Source organism: Ranitomeya imitator, chromosome 5 (genome assembly GCF_032444005.1).
Source record: "Ranitomeya imitator isolate aRanImi1 chromosome 5, aRanImi1.pri, whole genome shotgun sequence".
NCBI classification, from domain to species: domain Eukaryota; kingdom Metazoa; phylum Chordata; class Amphibia; order Anura; family Dendrobatidae; genus Ranitomeya; species Ranitomeya imitator.
In genome coordinates, this window is record NC_091286.1 from 204,441,529 (window position 1) to 204,466,931 (window position 25,403).

The window sequence follows — 25,403 nt, forward strand, 5'->3', positions numbered from 1 at the left end:
GAGCCTTTTGTGGTAGGATGGGCATTGACTTATCTTTTTCCTCGGCTTTCCATCCTCAGACTAATGGCCAGACCGAACGAACCAATCAGACCTTGGAAACATATCTGAGATGTTTTGTTTCTGCAGACCAGGATGATTGGGTGTTCTTTTTGCCGTTGGCTGAGTTCGCCCTTAATAATCGGGCCAGCTCGGCTACCTTGGTCTCTCCATTTTTCTGCAATTCTGGGTTCCATCCTCGTTTCTCTTCAGGACAGGTTGAGTCTTCGGACTGTCCTGGTGTGGATTCTGTGGTGGACAGGTTGCAGCAGATCTGGACTCAGGTAGTGGACAATTTGACCTTGTCCCAGGAGAAGGCTCAACTTTTCGCTAATCGCAGACGCCGTGTGGGTCCCCGACTTCGTGTTGGGGATCTGGTTTGGTTATCTTCTCGTCATATTCCTATGAAGGTTTCCTCTCCTAAATTTAAACCTTGTTTTATTGGTCCGTATAGGATTTCTGAGATTCTCAATCCTGTGTCTTTTCGTCTGACCCTCCCAGACTCCTTTTCCATACATAATGTATTCCATAGGTCGTTGTTGCGGAGATACGTGGCACCTATGGTTCCATCTGTTGAGCCTCCTGCCCCGGTTTTGGTGGAGGGGGAATTGGAGTATATTGTGGAGAAAATTTTGGATTCCCGTGTTTCTAGACGGAAACTCCAGTATCTGGTTAAATGGAAGGGTTATGCTCAGGAAGATAATTCCTGGGTTTTTGCCTCTGATGTCCATGCTCCAGATCTTGTTCGTGCCTTTCATGTGGCTCATCCTGGTCGGCCTGGGGGCTCTGGTGAGGGTTCGGTGACCCCTCCTCAAGGGGGGGTACTGTTGTGAATTCTGTGGCTGAATTCACTCCTGTGGTCACAAGTGGTACTGCAGCTTCTGAGCTTCCTCCCTCAGGTGTTCTGGTGAGCTCGTTGGCTGCTTTGTTATTTAACTCCGCCTGATTCTGTCTTCCTTGCTCCTTGTCAATGTTCCAGTGTTGGATCTGAGCTTCTGGATCTTTCCTGTGGCCTGCTGCTCTGCTTAGATAAGTGCTTCTTTGCTTTTGTTACTACTTTTTCTGTCCAGCTTGTCAATTTGTTTTGCTGGTAGCTCTGAGACGCAAAGGGTGTACCGCCGTGCCGTTAGTTCGGCACGGTGGGTCTTTTTGCCCCCTTTGCGTGGTTTTTTGCTTTAGGGTTTTTTGTAGACTGCAAAGTTCTCTTTGCTATCCTCGCTCTATCTAGAATATCGGGCCTCACTTTGCTGAATCTATTTCATCCCTACGTTTGTCTTTTCATCTTGCTAACAGTCATTATATGTGGGGGGCTGCCTTTTCCTTTGGGGTATTTTTCTGAGGCAAGTCAGGCTTGTTTTTCTATCTTCAGGCTAGTCAGCTCCTCAGGCTGTGCCGAGTTGCATAGATAGTGACAGGCGCAATCCACAGCTGCCTTTAGTTGTGTTTAGGATAGGTTCAGGTATTGCGGTCTACAGAGATTCCACGTCTCAGAGCTCGTTCTATTGTTTTTGGGTTATTGTCAGATCACTGTATGTGCTCTGATTGCTGGCACACTGTGTCACTGGATTGCCTACATAACACCCAAGCCTGTGAGTCCTGAGGCTGCCTGACCTGCAGCCTGCTCTGCCGGCCTCTCCGTGTGTCGGACGCCCATCCTCCTATAGCTCCGTGGGCGCCTACATCCTCCGCAACCGTTCCACTCCCCCCTGCAGCCGTCGCAGCTGCCTGGCGCCTCTGCTCCGCTGCTGACCGAGTCGTGCGCACCGGCGCCACGCCGCTCTGCTCTCTCCCAGGCTGCCCTGAACCCCGGCACACAGGCGCAGACCGCACTTCCAGTACGGCCTGCAGTACAGGGGAAGCGTGCCCAGCCGCCGTGCTCCTGGTCTCCATAGTGCGCCGCCGCGCTGCGCCGGCAGGTCGGGGGCCAGGATTCCTGCCGGAGGCGGCGCCGGGCGAAGCAGCCGCACCAGAGCACCAGGCCTCCACAGGGTCCCGAGTGGGGCTCCGCGGCCTCCTCCTGCCGCGCGTACCAATCTCCGGCGACAGGCGCTCTGGGGGCCTGGTCCTCCTCGTCCTGCTGCCACGCGGCTCCGCGGTCCCCAGCAAGGAGGCCAGCTGCTCCTGCAGCCATCCGTCCCTGCGCGATCTCGCCATCTCTCGAAGCCGGTCCATCATCCCTTCCACCGAGTCCATCTTCTCCAGGTAAACGAATTGCAGTGGAGGGGGTCTTTCTCTGCTGACTTCCTCCTCGTGACTGCACGTCTTCCCGCACTTTTTCCCCCTAGCCAGCGATACCCAGCCCCCCAGCTCCTCCCCCCCTTTTCCCACAGCCAATCCCCTTCACTAAATTCAAAATATAATATGGGAAAAAACCCTCCCATGGCAACGTAGTCATGGGGGGCTTTCATCTAGCTCTGCCCATTCCAGCCCCCCCTTTCTCATTGGCTATGGTCTCCAGTTCAATTAGACTCTTATGTTTTTTTCCTGCATCTGTCTTCTTCAAATCTCACCAAAGATCTATGAGGTTCAAGTCAGGCCACTGTGATGGTCACAGTAGAATCTTCCAGGATTTCTTCTGAAATTAAGCCTTGGGGATATGTTTGAGATCACTGTCTTGTTGGAATGTCCAATGATGCTTTAATTTCAGTTTACGCACAGAAAGTAGAATGTTTTCTAGGATTTTTTTTAAATTTGATTGAATCCATCTTTCCAAATGCTGCAGGTTTCCTGTCACGATTCTTTTGCTCAGAGTGTCTGGGACTCAGTGATGGACAGCTCTGTAATCCTGTCCTGTGCTGGGGCATGCTGAGAAGTGATGAGCGAGTGTGCTTGTTACTAGAGTATTGCGAGCATGCTTGAGTCTCAGCCGAGTATTGCCGATGCTTCGGTGCTCGGATCCCTGCTCCGCATGTTTTGTAGCTGTAATACAGCCAATAATCATGGCTACAGTTTAACCGTGTATGGCAGGCAATCCCTGCATCTTTCTTTAAGCCACGCAATATGCAGGGCATGGATCTGACCATTGCATCTGAGCACTGACAATACTTGGTTGAGACTCAAGCATGCTCAGAAAACTCGAGTAACGAACGAGCACACTTGCTCATCACTAGTGCTGAGCTGTCGGTGCTTTGATAGACAGGTGCAGAGATTTCCACAGGTGCTCCCTGTTCTTGGTAATTGCCCTGCTATTTAGGTGAGCTGTCTGGCCCAAATCATTGCCAGTCAAAAGCTTATTCTAAGCTTGTGCTCTCTGGTGTGTGCCGCCTGTCCCCTGATCTACTGCTGCTGACCTTTTCTGACTACCTGTTTGTTATTGCCCCTTTGCTGCATCTGATATTCTGCTGCTGACGTTTGGACCGTGTTCTGACTACCCGTTTGTTATTGCCCCTTTGCTTATCCACTATTTCTCTGGTATTCTGACCCTGGAATGTGACCTGACTTACGACTTCATATTTTCCCTTGGTTTACTACATGCTCTTTTGGTATTGACCCCAGAATGTCTTACTTCGCTGACTCACGGCTGGTCCGTGGGTTGTGACTTCACAATAAGCATCACATTTGTGAATAGATTCACATTTCCAGTGTTAGAGGAAGCACAGCAGCCCCAGAGCATTGTCGAGCCACTGTCATGCTTTACTGTAGGCAAGGTTTTCTTTTCAATGTATACTTTACTCCTCTTCCTCCAGACATATTGCAATCCATAGACATGAAAATGTCCAATTTTGTTTTGTCTGTGGAACAGACTCCTCAAAGTTCTGTGGCTTATTTATATTGTTTTCAGCATACTAGAAACCAGTGGGATCAGTTTGGGTTGCTACAGGTGTACAACTTGTAGCTTTGGCATGGAAACCTTTAGCATTTAGCACGTACCTTAGGCTACTTTCACACTTTCATCTTTTGTCCTCCGTCGCAATCCGTCGTTATGGGCAAAAACGGATACTGCAAATGTGCTTGCAGGATGCGTTTTTTGCCCATAGACTTGTATTAGTGACGGATCGCGACGGATGGGCACACATCGTGCGACGGATCCGTCGTGTTTTGGCAGACGCGACGCACAAAAAAGTTAAATGTAACTTTTTTTGTGCAATGTGTCCGCCATTTCCGACCGCACATGCACGGCCAAAACCCCACCCCCTCCTCCCCGGACTGCAGAATGGGCAGCGGATGCATTGAAAAACTGCATCCGCTGCCCACGTCTTGCAGTTATTTCACAACGTCCGTCGGTATGTCAGCCTGATGCATTGCCATGGGCCCGTACCGACGGAAGTGTGAAAGTAGCCTAATTTCCTGGTGATAGTTTCCTACTTTTGCCACGTCTAGGTAGTATTGAGAGTGTTCCTTTAAATTTTGACTTGCAAACTCTACCCAAACTGTATATCTAGCAATACTCAATGTATTTGCTATATATTTTTGTGTCCTTTTCCATGTTTGTGCAAAGCAATTATCTCTTTTTGTACCACTTTCTTGACTAAGCCAAATTTGTAAGGCCGGTTTCACACGTCAGTGGCTCCGGTACGTGAGGTGTCAGTTTCCTCACGTACCGGAGACAATGACTCACGTAGACACATTGAAATCAATGTGTCTCTGCACATGTCAGCGTGTTTTCACGGACCGTGTGTCCATGTGCAAAACACGGAGACATGTCAGTGTTCGTGGGAGCGCACGGATTACACGGACCCATTAAAGTCAATGGGTTCGTGTAAAACACGTACCGCACACGGACGCTGTCCGTGTGCAGTCCGTGTGCCATGCAGGAGACAGCGCTACAGTAAGCGCTGTCCCCTGCATCTGGTGCTGAAGCCGCCATTCATATCTTCTCTCCAGCAGCGTTCGCTAGAGAGAAGATATGAAAAATCCTTTTTTTTTTTCGTGTTTAAAATAAAGATCCCTGTCCCCTCCCTCCCCCACCCCCTGTGCGCCCGTCCGCTGTTAATAAAATACTCACTCGGCTCCCTCGCGGCTTCCTCTTAGCGCCAGCTTCTCCTGTATGAGCGGTCACGTGGTGCCGCCGATTACAGTCATGAATATACTCCTGCACCTCCCATAGGGGTGGAGCCGCATATTCATGACTGTAAAGGGCGGCACCACATGACAGCTCATACTGGAGAAGGTGCGGAGCAGAGAGGATGCTTCGAGGGAGCCGGGTGAGTATTTTAGTAACAGCGGGCGGGCGCACAGGGGGTGAGAGGGGGGAGGGGACCGGGATCTTTATTTTAAACACGAAAAAAAAAAAAAGGATTTTTCATATCTTCTCTCCAGCGAACGCTGCTGGAGAGAAGATATGAATGGCGGCTTCAGCACCAGATGCAGGGGACAGCGCTTATCTCTAGTGCTGTCTCCTGCACGCTCCGTGTGGTACCCAGTCGGCACACGGGCGGCACACTGATGTTCAAGGTAAGCACACGGACACACGGACACGGATAATTCCAGTACCAGAATTATCTGGACGTGTGAGACTGGCCTAACATGCAGTCAAACATCACAATCAATAACCCCCTAGCCAGTCCAGGTATTTGATATATTTTCTTCTCATGATTGGTTAGTCCATTGATTAGCTGCATTGGGTGTGCTTGAGACAACACCTCTTTTATATGTGTAGGCTCTTATGAGGGTTTCTATACAATGGGTTGAATAATTCTGCGACTGCAACACTCATTTAAGTTACCATTTTGTGCTGAATTTGGAGAAGCCACAAGTTGTATTCAGTTATGTAAATTGTTCTTGTTCAGTCTATTGCAAATAGTAAATATTCTATAATTTTTCTAATATAAACCTAATTTGCAATGTGTGTAAATAATTTGGGTTCAACCTGTATATATTAATTAAGAAATAAGTAAATATATTTGGCAGCTTTTGACATTCTTATTGATGCAAATAAGACACGTGCTCGGGCAGAGTTTACACAATAACCCCAGATGTTAGGGGTTAATTAATATACGTGCAGAGTAGCAAGTCTAGCATATGTTGCATGCATTGTACTGCGCCATAAATACTTACACTTAGTAACGTCAATGCCGGAGGCGCAAAAGATGATGCAGCTAAGCATCCACTTAGCAGAAGGAGATACAAAAAACAGCAAAACTTGACACTTCAAATAGAGAACATGACGTCCGCCCCATATCCCTTTTTGCTCCTCAGCATCTTGAAACATAGTCATTACAAATATGGCCATTTTCCTAGGAAAATATATTCCACCCGCAGACTAAAAGCAATCTAAGAACCTTTACAAGCCACAAAATGACTATTATCTTTACGTAATGTGAAGTGCGCAGAAACTGCCAGGCACTAGTATTACTACTTGTATCCACTAGTATTACTACTTGTATCCATATATTAGCAGCACCGTAATATGTCATCTATTTCCCATCCTTATGTTCCTACGTAAGTGACAATTGCGGTGAATAAGAAGAGATACAAACAGATAGAAAGTGTTCACTTCGATGGATCATTTAAAGGCATAAAGGGTTATATACTTACCCCCAGGACACCAAATCTCTCACAAAAGTTCCAACCACAGAGAAAGTCGATTTCAAAGTTATGGTTGAGAATTACTATAGCGTTCTCTTTGCCATACTTGCTATAGTTTGTAAGATCTGTGTATAGGGTACAGTCAGTGTCCGACCACCACTCCAGCAACATCACCAATTCTGCAAAAGAATAACAATGGGATATTGTTATAAATGAATGACACGTAGCTAGCCTGTATGTAACACTACTTAATGATTGAAAAAATGGGAAGCTTTTACAATGTTCGATATCGTATGGGAATCTATCGCCAAGTATTTGCATTCTAATAGAAGAAAAGCATTATGTAGACAGAGACCCTGATTCCAGTGTTGTTTCACTTACTGGGCTGTTTACTGTAATTTTGATGAAATTATTGTGTTATCACTAGAGGACTAGTAAACCTGCTGCCATTTAGCCCTTTGTATTCATGAGCTCTGAATGCATTTATTTATTATGCTTGCTTCTGTAACGCCATCATATTCCACAGCACTTTATATTCATTATCTGCACTATCCCCAATGGGGCTCACAATCTAAATTCCCTATCAGTATGCCTTCAGAGTGTGGGAGGAAACAAGAGAACCTGGAGGAAACCCATGCAAACACGGGGAGAACAGACAAACTCCTTGCAGATTTTAACCCAGGACCCCAGCACTGAAAAGTAACAGTCTTAACCACTGAGCCCGCCCCCACCCCTGATTGGCAGCTTTCTGTCTATGCACAGTATACACGGAAAGCTATCAGTCTGTCGTGTGAGTGAGGTTATGCAGGGCTCAGCATTCAGAGAAAAGTAGATCTGCAACAGATAAAACATTGATTTTATCAAAACTGCAGCAAGCAGCCCAATAAGTGATACATGAGTGGAATCAGGGTTTCTGCCCCTAAATCATGCTACTATCAGATGGTGTAGAAATAATATGGTGATAGATTCCTTTCAAATATATTAGTATATTACTATAGATTTACGTTGATTTAGATAGAACAGTGGTATTTTATAAGTTCTAATAAGAAATATCTCAAAATATTCCAATATATTTCCATAGTTGTGTTACTTGAAGCAAATAAACCTCATGGATAATGTTCTTCTACCTGGATGTTTCATTATTTTATTCGGTGGCAATCATTTTTACATATCTGACAGTTTTACCAAAAGTGGAGAAGATGATCATTCTTGACAACCAATCGCACCTCGTGTGCAAAAATGGCCAAAACTTTGTGAGTAAAGCAAAGCAACTTTGCTTAACTGATACTTGGCAGTGCTTAATGGAGGTGTCCAGTCTAAGAAGAAAAGTGTGCAGTCACGCTATGAGACAGCAGACTGCTAAATCGTGACAGTATGCAATGCGCACACTTATTATTTCTCGTGCGGTTGTGAGGTCACATGTCATGACTGTCCTCAACAAGAACAACCGGCACGCGGAATACAGAGGAAAGGGGATGACGTGTGCAGTGCATACTGTCAGGATTCCACAGTCTGCAATCACATAAGTGACTACAGTCTTTTCTTCTGATAATGGACAAGCCCTTTAAGTCTGAGGTGCAAATTCTTTGTAACGAATCAGGGTAATGTATGAGATCAGATATCATAAATTTTACTTAAATAAAAATGAGAAAAACTGTAAGTCGCTTACTAAAACTAACAGTGTATTTACTTAAAAAAGGATATAAAATGTAAAAAAACAGTCGCCTGATTTGTTCTACAGTCTATTTTTCCATCCACTGGAACATTATTCTTTTATCTGAATTTCAGACTTAATTAAAGAATGGATTCCGTAGCTCGGTGATATGGAGACTGATTTTCATTTTGTGCTCCCATGACAGATGTAAAAATCAAAATTTTTTATGCAGATGTGAACTTGGGCTTAGATTTCGCTCATGTCCCCATGCATATTATATATATATATATATATATATATATATATATATATATATATATATATACAGTTAGGGCCAGAAATATTTGGACAGTGACACAATTTTCGCGAGTTGGGCTCTGCATGCCACCACATTGGATTGGAAATGAAACCTCTACAACAGAATTCAAGTGCAGATTGTAACGTTTAATTTGAAGGGTTGAACAAAAATATCTGATAGAAAATGTAGGAATTGTACACATTTCTTTACAAACACTCCACATTTTAGGAGGTCAAAAGTAATTGGACAAATAAACATAACCCAAACAAAATATTTTTATTTTCAATATTTTGTTGCAAATCCTTTGGAGGCAATCACTGCCTTAAGTCTGGAACCCATGGACATCACCAAACGCTGGGTTTCCTCCTTCTTAATGCTTTGCCGGGCCTTTACAGCCGCAGCCTTCAGGTCTTGCTTGTTTGTGGGTCTTTCCGTCTTAAGTCTGGATTTGAGCAAGTGAAATGCATGCTCAATTGGGTTTAGATCTGGAGATTGACTTGGCCATTGCAGAATGTTCCACTTTTTGGCACTCATGAACTCCTGGGTAGCTTTGGATGTATGCTTGGGGTCATTTTCCATCTGTACTATGAAGCGCCGTCCAATCAACTTTTCAGCATTTGGCTGAATCTGGGCTGAAAGTATATCCCGGTACACTTCAGAATTCATCCGGCTACTCTTGTCTGCTCTTATGTCATCAATAAACACAAGTGACCCAGTGCCATTGAAAGCCATGCATGCCCATGCCATCACGTTGCCTCCACCATGTTTTACAGAGGATGTGGTGTGCCTTGGATCATGTGCCGTTCCCTTTCTTCTCCAAACTTTTTTCTTCCCATCATTCTGGTACAGGTTGATCTTTGTCTCATCTGTCCATAGAATACTTTTCCAGAACTGAGCTGGCTTCTTGAGGTGTTTTTCTGCAAATTTAACTCTGGCCTGTCTATTTTTGGTATTGATGAATGGTTTGCATCTAGATGTGAACCCTTTGTATTTACTGTCATGGAGTCTTCTCTTTACTGTTGACTTAGAGACAGATACACCTACTTCACTGAGAGTGTTCTGGACTTCAGTTGATGTTGTGAACGGGTTCTTCTTCACCAAATTAAGTATGCGGCGATCATCCACCACTGTTGTCATCCGTGGACGCCCAGGCCTTTTTGAGTTCCCAAGCTCACCAGTCAATTCCTTTTTTCTCAGAATGTACCCAACTGTTGATTTTGCTACTCCAAGCATGTCTGCTATCTCTCTGATGGATTTTTTCTTTTTTTTCAGCCTCAGGATGTTCTGCTTCACTTCAATTGAGAGTTCCTTTGACCGCATGTTGTCTGCTCACAGCAACAGCTTCCAAATGCAAAACCACACACCTGGAATCCACCCCTGACCTTTTAACTACTTCATTGATTACAGGTTAACGAGGGAGACGCCTTCAGAGTTAATTGCAGCCCTTAGAGTCCATTGTCCAATTACTTTTGGTCCCTTGAAAAAGAGGACGCTATGCATTACAGAGCTATGATTCCTAAACCCTTTCTCCGATTTGGATGTGGAAACTATCATATTGCAGCTGGGAGTGTGCACTTTCAGCCCATATTATATATATAATTGTATTTCTGAACATGTTTTTGTAAACAGCTAAAATAACAAAACTTGTGTCACTGTCCAAATATTTCTGGCCCTAACTGTATATATATATATATATATATATATATATAACAGTAAAAAACTGATGCAAACTCCTGTTTCTGTGCATCACTTGTTCAATCAATTTCAATCAACATAATATAAAAGAAAAGAAAAACATTCAGCAAGAAGACAGTAGCATGAATGAACCCCCAGGCCCATTGTAGACAGCAGTATTATGGTTTCCATGGTGATGTTAGATCGGTTCAGAAGGTTCAGGCTACCGGTATATACAACAAGCACACATACATTGTTGGTCCCTAGGTTGCCCACAAATAAACCTCGCACTACATAATGAGAAGTCATAGAGGCTCAGATCCCAAGGGCTGACTTCTAAGCATGGCCGCCCACATTTGACACAGAGGAATACTTCTCCATGGAATTCTAATGTCATAAGACTTTCAATGCTGGTAAAGTCATTCAGCCATTTCAACCATGTTTCTTCGAAACCATGTAACAAACATGTTACAACGAGAGGCCTGGAGCCTCATACATTGATTGTTGCCAGGTATCCTTGATCAAACGTGGCACAGAACAGACTGATGCAACAGAAGAAGACGATAAAGGCAAGGGTATGCTGGTCATACACAAAATATAGCCATCAGCCCAACACATTAAAATGATCACTCAGTGTGGCAGTGTCAGGCAGCGCAAGCGTGCCCCTCGTGCTTCCGGGCACATTCCGGCTCCCCGATGGGTTGCTGCTCACTGTTCTCTAGTTGCCAGAGGTGGGGTGCCACCTTCGGGGTGTGGGGCCAGTTCAGGACCCCGCTGTGCTCATGTACTCCATTCCAGGGGACCTGCCTCAGGGCATTTTGAAGCGGGACATTACCGCTCCCAGCACTGATGCTATTCAGGGGTCTGGGACGCCGTGTTGACCAGCCTCAGCTGTTGCCAGGAGACAGGAATGTGGTGGAAGGTCACTTTCTCTTCACCCTTCTTTATCTCTCTGGGAAGAGGGTGGAGATTGGGCGCTACCTCAGCGGTGTCAGGGGATCCATGAGAGGGATATTTAAACCTGCCATCTCCTCTACTTCACTGCTGATTATTCAGTTTCAGTTTAGTGGTACGGTCGGTATTTCTTGTTGTCCTCTGGTTCCTGCGTCCCTGTTTATGTTCCCTGTCCTTGTAAGTTTGTTAGGTTTGTCTCTGCCTTTGCAATATAGTCTATTGGATTGTTTGACCCAACTGTGGTCAGTGTGTGCAGCCACCAACCAACTCCATTATTGGCACCTGGAAATGGTCCTGCAAAAGACCCTCTCCCTGTAGTGGGTGAAGAGTACCCCAGCTTTCAAGGTTGTGCATTATTGTGACAGCTTGTGCCAAGTGTGTCTGGCATACTGCTATTGCTGGCCTTCAGTCTGTTCATCTCACCACTACTCGAGTGTTACAGGCAGGGGACATGCTTATTTCAAGGAAAAGTTTCTACCTCTAGGAGACGTTCATTTTCAAAAGTCGCCGACTTTTGGCAAAGTCGGGTTTCATGAAACCCGACCCGATCCCTGTGTGGGGTCGGCCATGCGGTACGCGACTTTCGCGCCAAAGTCGCGTTTCGTATGACGCGCTTGGCGCCATTTTTTTCAGCCAATGAAGGGGCGTGGGCAGAGTGATGACATAGGCGTCCACGCCCCTAAGACCTATCGCCATGTTGTCGCTTGTGCGCTGTAGCGATTTGCAATGTGTAACACCAGCTTTTCAGTTCAGGGACGGACGGAGGGGAGAGAGAGAGAGAGAGAGAGAGAGAGAGGGAGAGAGAGGGAGAGAGAGAGAGGGAGAGAGAGAGAGAGAGAGAGAGAGAGAGGAAAAAAAAAAAAAATCCCATTTGCTTTGCATTGGGTTTCGTGTTTCGGTCGATCCTCGACTTTTCGCCATAATCGGCCGATTTCACTCGGCTCGACTTTTGAGATAGTCGGGTTTCGCGAAACCCGGCTCGACCCTAAAAAAGTCAAGGTCGCTCAACCCTAGTCACTAGCAGTCACAAAAAATTGTATTTGTCATGGAGTATATTTGTCAACTTCGCTCTCTATGCAACTTTATGATGTGTGCGGGTGGCGGAGGGGGACAGGTTGAGGGGTGAGGGTGTAGACTCTGTAGTTTGTAAACTTTTATGAGATTTCGCTGACAATTGACTCCTATTCATCTCAGTTGCCATAAACTGCACACACCCTGTTGTACTAACCATACAACAAGTACATGAAAGTTGTGTCTCTGATACATCCACCCACTCTTTATTTAGATAGATGTAAGATTAAAAAAGCTCAAGCTAATTATTTAGTATCTAGATACCTATATCTAAATATTACAATTATGAGTGACTGGGAGCGGTTTGCAAAAGAAAAGTGGCCCAAAATTCCAGTTGAGAGGTGAAAGATGGTTATAGGACGTGAATGATTGCAGTTATTTATTCCAAAGGGTGTGCAACCAAATGTTAGGTTGATGGTGCCACCAATTTTCTCTGGCCCATTATTGCAGGTTTGTGTGAAATTATGTAAAATTAGTCTTTTATTCTCTGTTTTTTATGTTGTTTCAAAACACACAAAGGAAATAAACATGTATAAGAAAGCATGTGTAATTGCAATAATTTTCTGAGAGAAATACGTTATTTTCTGGAACAATTTCAAGGGTGCAAACACTATCAGCCATGATTGTATATACATTATGAGCCCAACATAGTTCCGTATATCCAGTATGAACCCTCACATAGCCTTGCTATAAGGCTGCCGTCACACTATCAGTATTTGGTCAGTATTTTACACCAGTATTTGTAAGCCAAAACCAGGAGTGGAACAATTAGAGGAAAAGTATAATAGAAACATATGCACCACGTCTGTATTTATCACCCACTCCTGGTTTTGGCTACAAATACTGATGTAACATACTGACCAAATACTGCTAGTGTGACGGCAGCGTAACAGTATGAGCACCTACACAGTCCCCCAGTATACAGTATGAGCCCCCACAAAGCCTCTCTATAAACAGAATGAGCCCCCACAAAGCCCCTCTATACAGTATGAGCCCTCACATAGCCCCTCTACATACAGTATGAGCCCCCACATAGTTCCCTATATACAAATAGAGCACACAAATAGCCTCCCCATATTAAGCATATGTCCCCACTCAACCCCCTGTAAACAGCATAAGACCTCACATAGGCTCCTTGTATTCAGCATGAGCCCACACATAGCCCCCTATTTAAGGTATGATCCCTCACATAACCTCCCTATATTCAGTATGAAGACCACATTGCCTATTACAAACTCACCTTGCTCCTGTTCCCCCAGAGCTCTGCTCCCATCTTTTCTGTATGCACTGGCTCTCTGCACAGCAGACACAATGTAATGTCAGCACATCTGCATCGCACACGCTGATCATTTTATTCACTGCTATCTGCATGTTTTCAGCTTTTCGTCTGTCTCCTGGCTAGATTAGAGCAGCCAGAAGGCTAGATGTGGCTCACAGGCAGCACTGTGCCCAGGTCTGTGTTAACCCATTCCCGACATGCGCCATACATATACTGCTCTGCAAGAGCTGCATTCACGCAAACATCAGTACAGGTATGGCGCACCGATCGTGCGGCCTCTGAGCGGTGATCAGGTGCGGGTGTCGCTGATTCGATGTTCTGCAGTGCAGATGAATTGCAGAACATCAGATCAGCAATCTGATGTAATAAAGTAATGTTCCATGCTGAGACAATGTAAAAAAGTTAAAAAAATATTAGAAAGTGTAAAAATATTTTTTTCTAAATCCCCAAATAAAGAAAAAAAAAAGCAAATATTTTTCCAATACATACATTTATCTATGTAAATTAAAACAATTAACAATAAAAGTACACATATTTGGTATTGCCGCATCCGTAGCAACCCGCTCTATAAAACTGTCCCACTAGTTAACCCCTTCAGGGAAAACCGCAAAAAAAAAAAAACAAGGGATAAAGACAATGCTTTTTTAACATATCGCCGAAAAAGTGCAATAAAATGCAATGAAAAAATAGATGTAAATAAAATGCTACCTCTGAAAACGTCATTGTGTCTTGCAAAAAACAAGCCATCACGCAGCTCCATCAGTAGAAAAATAAAAAAGTTATAGCTCACAGAATAAAGCGATGCAAAAATATTTTTTTCTATAAAATAGTTTGTATTGTGTAAAAGCGCCAAAACATGAAAAAAGATGTAAACTGGGTATCGCTGTCTCGATACTGACCCGAAGAATAAAGCTGCCTCACCAATTTTACCACACGCAGAACGGTATAAAGAAAAACCCCAAAAAGCAATTCCTGAATTGCTGGTTTTTATTCATTCTGTCTCCCAAAAATCAAAATAGAAAGCGATCAAAAAATGTCATGTGCCTGAAAATGGTACCAATAAAAACATCAGCTTGTCCTGCAAAAAACGAGCCATAGCATGACCTTGTCGGCTGAAATATGGAAAAACTATAGCTTTTAAAATATGGTGATGCAAAAACTAGTTTTCGCAATAAAAAGCGTTTTAAGTGTATGACAGCAGCCAAACATAAAAAGCGAATATAAATCTGGTATCGCTGTAATCGCACTGACCCAAAGAATAAAAGTCACCCAAACACTTATACCTAATGAGGAAAGGCGTAAAAAATAAAACCAATTCTTCACACGCTGTTGATTTTTCATTCTGCCTCCCAAAGATCGCAGTATGGCTCGGTGCACATTTATCCAGCGCAATGTGCTGAGCGCTTACACCGGGGTTTCCGTGTAAATTTCTGAAATACATGATTCCGATGGAACCCCAGTGGAAGATTCCCTATAATGAGGCAGATGGAGGTACTGTGGATGCCGTAGAACCTGTGATCTGGCAGCATTCATTTTTTAGAATTGAATATAAGTGCTGTTAGACAAATGTTTTGTGCACTTCTAAAAAGAAGGACACCGCTGAACAGAGGCCAGATGGAGTCCAGAGTAACTCTACTGCCTCATTATAAGAAATGGATCTCTCGGGGTTTCATTTGAATCACGTCACTCAGAGATTTAGATGGAAACCCCGATGTAAGTGCTCAGAATAGAGCACAAGATAAAAGTGCTCATAAATGTTATGTAAAATGTTCCCAATAAAAGCTTCAACTCAATCCAGAAAAAAGCAAGCCCTCACTCAGGTCTGTCATCTGTTAACGGAAATTTAGCGGGCTTCCACGTTACTGATATCACAAAGGCTCTGGAAAAGCTAAATGGCTCCTTACCCTCCAAAAGAAATTCAGCAAATTCTCCACTCCCAAATTCAAATGTCCCCCTCCCTTCTGGGCCCCAGTATGGATAAACCACATTTAGCGCCCACATGTTTGGCATTTCTATAGTGATGAAAGCCCACATAATTTACAGGTGAGTGTTTCCAGAAACATGAGCTGGGTATAATGTATTGATCCCTACAACGTACTGGTCACTACAATGGCAGTTTGCAATTTTCACTCAGCATCATCCACTGCTGCCTGTTTCTGGAAAACACCCATGGAGCAAAAATAGACACTACATCGGTAGATAAATTCCCAAAGGATTATAATTTAAAAAAATGGGGTCATTTGAGGGAGGACTCTGCTTTTCTAGCACTTAGGGGCTCTTTATATGGAATCTGCAAACTATTCTAGAAAAATCTGTGTTCCAGGAGACAAATAGCGCTCTGTCTCTCCCGAGTCTCTACGTATGGCTAAGTAGTACTGTACAGCCACGTATGGGCTATTGTCACATTCAGTAGAAATTGTGGGACAAATTTTGGTGACATTTTTACATATTTCCCTGTATGAAAATGTAAAACTTGGGGTTAACACGCAATATTGGTGGTAAAACTATTTTTTCTTCACTGCTCAATGGTATAAAGGTCTGTGACACACCTGTGGTGTCAATACAATCACTGCACCCTTAGATGAATTCATTGAGAGGTTTAGTTTGTAAAATGGGTTCACTTATGTGGAGTTCTGCTGTGTTGGCATTTCAGGGGCTCTGTCAGTGTAACATGGCACCCTCAAACAAGTGCAGCAAAATCTGCACTGTAATATGGCTTCTCTTCCATTCTGAAATTTGCACTGTGCCTCAAAATTAGTTTTCAATGACATATGGGCCATCAGTGAACTCAGGAGAAATTGCACAACAAATTGTATGAGGCAATTTCTCCTGTTACCCTTATAAACATGCGAAATTTCAAGCTAAAAATGACTTATCTGGGAAAAATGTGATGAAATCACGGATTAACGTTATAAACTTCTGTGAAGCACCTGGGGGTTCGAGGTGCTCAATACACATCTGGTTAAGTTCCCTAAGGGGTCTAGTTTCCAAAATGATGTTACTTATAGGGGGGTTTCCACTGTTTAGGCACATCAGCGGCTCCCTTCAAAGACCCTCAAAGACACTTCAAATGTTAGGTGGTCCCTGAAAAAAATGGTTTTGCAAATATTGTTGTAAAAATGAGAAATTGTTAGTCAACTTTTAACATAGTAACGTAGTAACATAGTTATTAAGGTTGAAGGAAGACTTTAAGTCCATCTAGTTCAACCCATAGCCTAACCTAACATGCCCTAACATGTTGATCCAGAGGAAGGCAAAAAAAACACATGCTGCAAAGAGTAAGCTCCACATTGGGGAAAAAAAATTCCTTCCCGACTCCACATACGGCAATCAGACTAGTTCCCTGGATCAGCGCCCTATCGAGGAATCTAGTATATATAACCTGTAACATTATACTTTTCAAGAAAGATATCCAGTCCTCTCTTAAATTTAAGTAATGAATCTCTCATTACAACATCATACGGCAGAGTTCCATAGTCTCACTGCTCTTACAGTAAAGAATCCGCGTCTGTTATTATGCTTAAACCTTCTTTCCTCCAGACGTAGAGGATGCCCCCTTGTCCCTGTCTCAGATCTATGATTAAAAAGATCATCAGAAAGGTCTTTGTACTGTCCCCTCATATATTTATACATTAACATAAGATCACCCCTTAGCCTTCGTTTTTCCAAACTAAATAGCCCCAAGTGTAATAATCTATCTTGGTATTGCAGACCCCAAAGTCCTATAATAACCTTGGTCGCTCTTCTCTGCAACCCGCTCTAGTTCAGCTATGTCTTTCTTATACACCGGAGACCAGAACTGTGCACAGTATTCTAAGTGTGGTCAAACAAGTGACTTGTATAGAGGTAAAATTATGTTCTCCTCATGAGCATCTATGCCTCTTTTAATGGATCCCATTATTTTATTTGCCTTTGTAGCAGCTGCCTGACACTAGCCACTAAATGTGAGTTTGTCATCCACCCATACACCCAGGTCTTTTTCTTTGACGGTTTTGCCCAGAGTTTTACAATTAAGCACATAATTATACATCTTAATACTAGGACAGGAACACAGGAACACATGGGCTACTGCTCTGATAAGGGTATACCGTGAAGATTGGTAGAGCAGCTTAGTATACATTTTTTGCAAAAAACGTATCAACCAAATACCCTGTTTTTTACATCTTTTACTAGCACTTGCGGATTACTGCAACATTTTTTCAAACTGAGTGTTTTTGGTTTTACTATTCTCTTTTGTGTCTTCAGGTTTCTTGGTGGTGTGTGAACATGATCATACAGACTTGTTCACTGTGCAAGTAGCCCATGTGTTCCTGTTTTCATAATTGTTCTCTTGTGTCTACAAGACTGGGGAGTTCCACCACTCCTCTTGGGCTATCTGCACAAAAGCTGTTCTACCCTGTATGCACACATGGATTTTTCCTCTCTGAACCCTGTTCACACAGGTTATATACAGATGATCAGGTTTTTAAATACATCAGATAGGGATTGCATACATTAGTTAGGACTGCTCTGATAAGGGTATACCGTGAAGATTGGTAGAGCAGCTTAGTATACATTTTTTGCAAAAAACGTATCAACCAAATACCCTGTTTTTTACATCTTTTACTAGCACTTGCGGATTACTGCAACATTTTTTCAAACTGAGTGTTTTTGGTTTTACTATTCTCTTTTGTGTCTTCAGGTTTCTTGGTGGTGTGTGAACATGATCATACAGACTTGTTCACTGTGCAAGTAGCCCATGTGTTCCTGTTTTCATAATTGTTCTCTTGTGTCTACAAGACTGGGGAGTTCCACCACTCCTCTTGGGCTATCTGCACAAAAGCTGTTCTACCCTGTATGCACACATGGATTTTTCCTCTCTGAACCCTGTTCACACAGGTTATATACAGATGATCAGGTTTTTAAATACATCAGATAGGGATTGCATACATTAGTTAGGACTGCTCTGATAAGGGTATACCGTGAAGATTGGTAGAGCAGCTTAGTATACATTTTTTGCAAAAAACGTATCAACCAAATACCCTGTTTTTTACATCTTTTACTAGCACTTGCGGATTACTGCAACATTTTTTCAAACTGAGTGTTTTTGGTTTTACTATTCTCTTTTGTGTCTTCAGGTTTCTTGGTGGTGTGTGAACATGATCATACAGACTTGTTCACTGTGCAAGTAGCCCATGTGTTCCTGTTTTCATAATTGTTCTCTTGTGTCTACAAGACTGGGGAGTTCCACCACTCCTCTTGGGCTATCTGCACAAAAGCTGTTCTACCCTGTATGCACACATGGATTTTTCCTCTCTGAACCCTGTTCACACAGGTTATATACAGATGATCAGGTTTTTAAATACATCAGATAGGGATTGCATACATTAGTTAGGACTGCTCTGATAAGGGTATACCGTGAAGATTGGTAGAGCAGCTTAGTATACATTTTTTGCAAAAAACGTATCAACCAAATACCCTGTTTTTTACATCTTTTACTAGCACTTGCGGATTACTGCAACATTTTTTCAAACTGAGTGTTTTTGGTTTTACTATTCTCTTTTGTGTCTTCAGATCTTAATACTAGGGTTGAGCGACTTTTACTTTTATAGGATCGGGTCGGGTTTCACGAAACCCGACTTTCTCAAAAGTCGGGTCGAGTGAAATCGGCCGATCCTATAGAAAAGTCGGGGTCGGGGTCGGCCGAAACACGAAACCCAATGCAGTGCAATGGGATACTATGGTTCCCAGGGTCTGAAGGAGAGCAAACTCTCCTTCAGGCCCTGGGATCCATATTTAAGTGTAAAATAAAGAACTAAAATAAAAAATATTGCTATACTTACCCTCTGACGCGCCCTGGTACTAACCAGCAGCCTTCCTTCCTTAGAATCAGCGCGTGAAGGACCTTAGATGACATCGCGGCTTGTGATTGGTCGCGCGACCGCCCTCCTAATAGGAATATACTCACCCTCGGACGCGCCCTGCTTCTTTCCGGCAGCCTTCCTTCCTAAGAATCAGTGCTTGAAGGACCTTCGGTGACGTTGCGGCTTGTGATTGGTCGCGTGAGCGGTCACGCGACCAATCACAAGCCGCGACATCATCTAAGGTCCTTCACGCGCTGATTCTAAGGAAGGAAGGCTGCCGGTTAGTACCAGGGCGCGTCAGAGGGTAAGTATAGCAATATTTTTTATTTTAATTCTTTATTTTACACTTAAATATGGATCCCGATACCGATTTCCGATATTGCAAACATATCGGAACTCGGTATCGGAATTCCGATACCAGATTCAGAAGATCGCCGACCTCATGGCCGACCCCACACAGGGGTCGGGTCGGGTTTCATGAAACCCGACTTTGCCAAAATTTTTTCCCCCTCCCCTTATCTCTACCCACAAGAACTCTACATTTTCATTAGATTCACCTATATTATCACGCCGAATGGGTTTAAAGGATGATTTTACATATAGACACACCCCTCGCCCTCGCCTATCCATTCGGTCATTTCTGAACAGATTATAACCCTGTAAGTTAACAGTCCAGTCATGGCTCTCATCCAGCCATGTTTCAGATATCCCACCATGTCATAATTATGCTCCAACTACAGTAATTCTAATTCATCCATTCTGTTGGCAAGGCTTCTGGCATTATTATACATGCACTTTATGTATCTCTCTGTACCTCTATTCTTTCTTAAATTACTAACTGTTCTAACCCCAACCCCCATGCCTCCGCCACCCCCAACTTCCTTATTTGTGCCCAGGTCTGTGTCTGCACTATCTTTCCCTTCTATAAAATGAATACCCTCCCCCCAATCCCTAGTTAAACTAGGGATTGGGGGGAGGGTATTACACTCCTTATAACTTCCTAAGAAAAAAAAAATGTTTCAAAAATTGTGCTGATGTTAATTAGACATGTGGGAAATGTATTTTTATTACGGTAACTATTTTGTGCGTCATTACCCTTTGATTTAACGGCATAAAAATTAAAAGTTTTTATCACAAATAAATGCAAGTCATGTCAAAGAAATGTTACCATTATTATGAAGTACAATATGTCACGAGAAAATAATAGAATCAGTGGAATCCATTGAAGCGTTCCAGAGTTATGACTTCATAACGTGACAGTGGTCAGAATTGTAAAAATTAGCCCAGTCAGGAAGGTGAAAACAGGGTTCGGGGTGAAGGGGTTAAACCACCATAATCAAGAATTACACAGCAGTAATAGCAAATGTATAACTTTAATTCTTAATTCACAATTATAGTAAAAAAATGGAGTTTTACCTAAAATGTGCAACGTTCTTTGCATAGTTGCATATTCTTCATTATACCTGTCATCTGACTCATGCTATCCAAATTGCAGGCATGAATAATAGCCTGGCTGCATAGTTGCGGAATTTGGCATTTCAGCATAAACATAGTTTAAAGCTGCGTTCCATGAGCTTTGATGCGTTTTTGACACTGCGTATTTTTGAAAAAATGCAAGGAAGCTATTTTGGGTGCTGAAATGGTGCAGAAAGTCTGCAGCATCAAAATCTCACCACATGCTCATTGTGGGAACATAGCCTAAAGATCCAGCAAGGTAACCACAGAAAGACATAAGGCTAGTCCAGTGCCACCTCCAAGCTGGCTTCTCCATGCTTTGTTCCATGTGTATACATTAGGAGAGACCTGTCAATCAACTGGAGCGATGTTTGGAGAAGCCAAATGGGTGTAGTGCTGGACTCGTCTTTTCTCTTCCTATGGTCCCTGGACAGATCTTAAAACTATGTTTTCTCTGAAACACCTGAGCATTTCAGAGAGAAACATAGCTAGCTGCAACCGAGCAGACAGACTCTGATTACAAGCACTTTCACACATTCTGTATTTCATCAAAATTTTACATCAGTATTTGTAAGCATAAATCAGGAGAGGAACCCTAACTCCTCGTAGTATCTTTGAATTATGTGTTACTCTTTAATGTCTTCATTGTCTGTACAAATCCCCTCTCAAATATAAATTGCTGTGGAATATGTTGGTGCTATAGAAATAAAAAATACTATTTGTATTATTATTACTATTATTAATACTAATCAGAGGAAACATAATAGAAACATGTCACCACGTCTGCATTTTTCACCCCCTTCTGGTTTTGGCTTACAAATAGTGAGTGACATAAAGTACTGACCAAATACTGAATGTGTGAGCGTGGCCTAATGCTGCCTGTGGTTTGGACACCATGAATAAGACGGCAGGTTCACTTTGGATTAAATTCCCAAGATAAGCTTTTGATGCTGTGTAAAAACGCAGCATCTTACAGCACCAACAAAGTGGATGAGATTTATGGAAATGTCATGCCGAATGTGCTATATTTTGATGCAGTGTAAACTAACCTATAGTGTATGTTTCAAATATGCACCATGGTAATTTATCTTGCGAGCAGGTTGAGTTTTATAGGTGGATTTTCCTCACAAAATGTCATTTTTCTTGGACAGTTCTTTATGACTATATCAGTTTTCTTTTATCTGGTTAGTGCAATCCTATACACTTCTGCCTGACACCTCCCTGGGTGGGGGAGGGAACAGATAAGTTTTATGATAGGACCTTAATAAGGTATTTGACCCTGGTGTCTCCACATTGTGGTATAATCCGGAAGGCAGAGATAGACTAGGGTGCCCCCTAGCAACAAGGGATCACTGTGTCACCAACGGACTTAAAATGTAAGAATTTCAAACATATCTGTATCAATAAAGTTATTTCAATGCTAAATACTATGAAGTATCAAAATCATAGTAGCTTTATTTAAAACATGACATATAAAAAAAGAGACATACACCGCAGAGTCAAAAAACGATATACCTACTAGGTGCAGAAAAGCTGCATAAAATGGACATAAAAACAACAAACACTCACCAAATGCTCATCATAGGAACATGACCTTAGGCCACGTTCACATGTTGAGTATTTGGTCAGTATTTTACATCAGTATTTGTAAGCTAAAATCAGGAGTGTGTGAAAATGCAGAAGTGATTACATGTTTCTGTTGTACTTTTCCTCTGATTTTTCCACTCCCAGTTTGGACTAAGAAATACTGATGTTAGTGTGAACATGAGAAGGTTGCCTTAAAGTGGTTTTCCAAGATTTGAAAAAATACAAAAGGCATGTAAAATAACAAATGCCTTACTAATGTGCTAATTACTATGCACTTCTGAGTGGTACAGCCAACCCTATCCTGAGTGGACTTATCGTGCCAATATATCAGTCAGTTCAGTAATTGGTTTCATTGGTCACATGGGCACAAACAGCATGTAGAGCGACAGAGACCATCAGCAGATAACTTTGAGTTATTATATTTAAGCTCTTTTCCTTCCCTTTGTATTTTTTACATTCCGGAGAATCCCTTTAAATGGTGATTTTATCTATGTGACATACCCTAAACAATTTCTTTTGTTGGAAATTAAACAACAAAACTGACTAGAAAATGTACCATATTGACACACTGCATACATTTGCTCATTGTAATTATCGTTATCTTGATGCCCTGCTTTCTATGTTCTCTACTGCATCTCCGTAAATGTTTAGCTAATTCTGTTAGCTGAAAGCTACCAAATTCACCTTGTTTAATGGAGCTCATTTATCTCGTTTTATTGATTTTTTCACTAAAGGTCCTAAGAAACATCAGCTACCTGCTCTCAGGAGGAAATTTCCACTTATTGAGTGTTTATCCTAATTAGTAACTGACCCTTGATCATTATTACGTGTTGCTGAGGAAGATTATTTATTCAGTGTCTGATATATGTTTCTTACGTTAGGTTGATGGGTGTATGTGTCGGCCTAAACTTTTATTGTCATATTGTACAATAAACACAACACAGATCACATGTCAACTGTGTGCATTATAAAAAGATTAAATTAAAAAGTACTTACATATACAAGCTGCCCTTCAAAAGATACTGCAGCTATGGTAAGATATAGCAAGAATTTAAAGTGCACCTGTTAGAAGGATTTAGCTAAGTAAACAACAGGCATTGTCAGGTTGGCATTATTAAACTGATTAAAATGATACCTGGAGTGAAGAAATCCATCTTGTGGTTCTTGTGTCATCAGTGATAGAAATTTTCAGTTAACGAGATTATCATACTCCAGGGCAGGACTGTAGGCAGAGTCTTATCTTCCTGTTCTAGGCCAGAGAAACCAAGAAAAGACCTACTCACAGGCCGCCCCGAAGTACAAACATGTTCTTCATCCTAGAGACAGACAGAGAGAGACTGTTTGTGCTTCGGGGCGGGACATTGGGCAGGTCTTTCCTAGGTTCAATTTCAATAATATGAAACACCTGGTCATGCCCTAAATCTCTTCCACACAAGTAATGGAAACCTAATAAAAATCATCTCTTTATGCTGAAATCTCTGTATAGGGTGTTAGAGGACATAGAGTCTTATCTCACTGCACTTGGCCTGCTCCAAACCCAGGGGCAGTATGTGACAGATCAGGCACAAAGAGCTATTGTTGGTTCACTCAAACTGCAGTATCTCCGTTTATCTAATGTGATCCTGCTGCAGCCTGCTTCCCCTACAACCTGCATGTGATATGCTTCACTTACTAAGCTGTTACAAGGAGAAGGCAGGGGTGATTAGCAGAAATGCAGAAATGACATCTAACATAATAAATATTCGCACACAGCTCTCTGCTGCACTCACAGAGCTTTGTTGCATACACACACACAGCTCTGCTACATACACACACTTACTCAGCATTGCTTGTCAGGGAACAGCTGGAGGATCACGCAGATATCCCACCGCTGCCACCAATTTGTCACTAACAAGCACTCCGCTGTCTCCGATAGCCAGGACAATTATGTAATTAACTAAGGATTGATGGACGAGGCTTCAGCTACTGGGTATGTTATTGGGCACTTCACAGTATAGTATATACACATCCGATTCAAATTCATGGAATATATATCTTTATTGTGACAGGGTCTCTGGCATGGTACGTCAGGGAAGATATGTGTTATGAAGGTCACCATTTTCCATGATGTGAAACCGAGAAGTGTCTCTCCAGCATGTTACGTGCTGTCGGGTTTATCAGCCATGACAGGGTTGGGGTTTTTGTGAGTGGCTGTAAGATATAGGTGGGACGGCCACTCACCATATCTCCTCGCCAAGGATGAAGTTGGGGAAGTTAAATATCCAGCTACTGTTTTTTTTCTTTGCTGTGTGTTTGGAGACAGTGAAGTCTACAGGCGGTAGCTCCAGTGGGAGCTGAAGTCTACTGTAACCTGAGCAGACAAATCACGCAAATATACAAAAGATATTATAAAAGAGGCCAAAACAATACAGTATATACAATCACATAAAATAAAAAGAGAACTACACCTGATGTCACGGAAATGGCGCCAGACTTTGCGAAGGGGAGTTCTTACAGAACTACAGCGAGTGAACTGTATCTCCCAGAACTGAACAATGAAAATAATTCAAAATCTGCTTTTATCAGATAAAAATCACTCCCACATTTCTCCCCTTGGTGACCTCAGATGGGGCTGGTTAATGGGATGCAACTCAGTTCATCAAAAAATTAAGAGATCCTGAACTTTCAGGATATCTGTCCCCCTGGAGATCCCAGGTGGGTGTTATTAATGCTTTTTTTCCTATTATGATTTTAGTTTACGCTAGATAGGAAACATGGCAAATATTACGTGAACCTATCGGGCAGATATTAATTCAAGGCTGATGTGCAAACCATAAGTAAATGCATTATGTTCGCCACTTCGTCACAGAGCCGAAAATATGTTTCCCATAACTAAAAGGCCACAAAAACCAATATTCATAACAAGACACTGGTCCTGAAGCATCTGACATCCTTTGGCCAATGTTGCTTTGAAGAGCTAGGTGAGGAAGCCTCTGTGTCCAGAATTCAGGTCTAGACTCCATCAGAAAACGTACTTCAATTACCTGTTCACATCAGGGTGTCATAGAGCAACAGGGGTCAGATGTCCTGTTTAGAGTGAGTATT

General features: G+C 42.6%; 1 protein-coding gene across 2 annotated transcripts in view; it reads right to left on the minus strand.

The window, feature by feature from the left end:
- The window catches only part of AGPAT4 (1-acylglycerol-3-phosphate O-acyltransferase 4), a 207,881-nt gene that overhangs the window by 90,873 nt on the left and 91,605 nt on the right, over positions 1–25,403 (minus strand). For both annotated transcript variants that reach the window (XM_069769523.1, XM_069769524.1), the window contains exon 3: positions 6,514–6,683. In XM_069769523.1, coding sequence (XP_069625624.1) covers positions 6,514–6,683 — 170 coding nt within the window. The remainder of the gene's footprint in view (positions 1–6,513; positions 6,684–25,403) is intronic.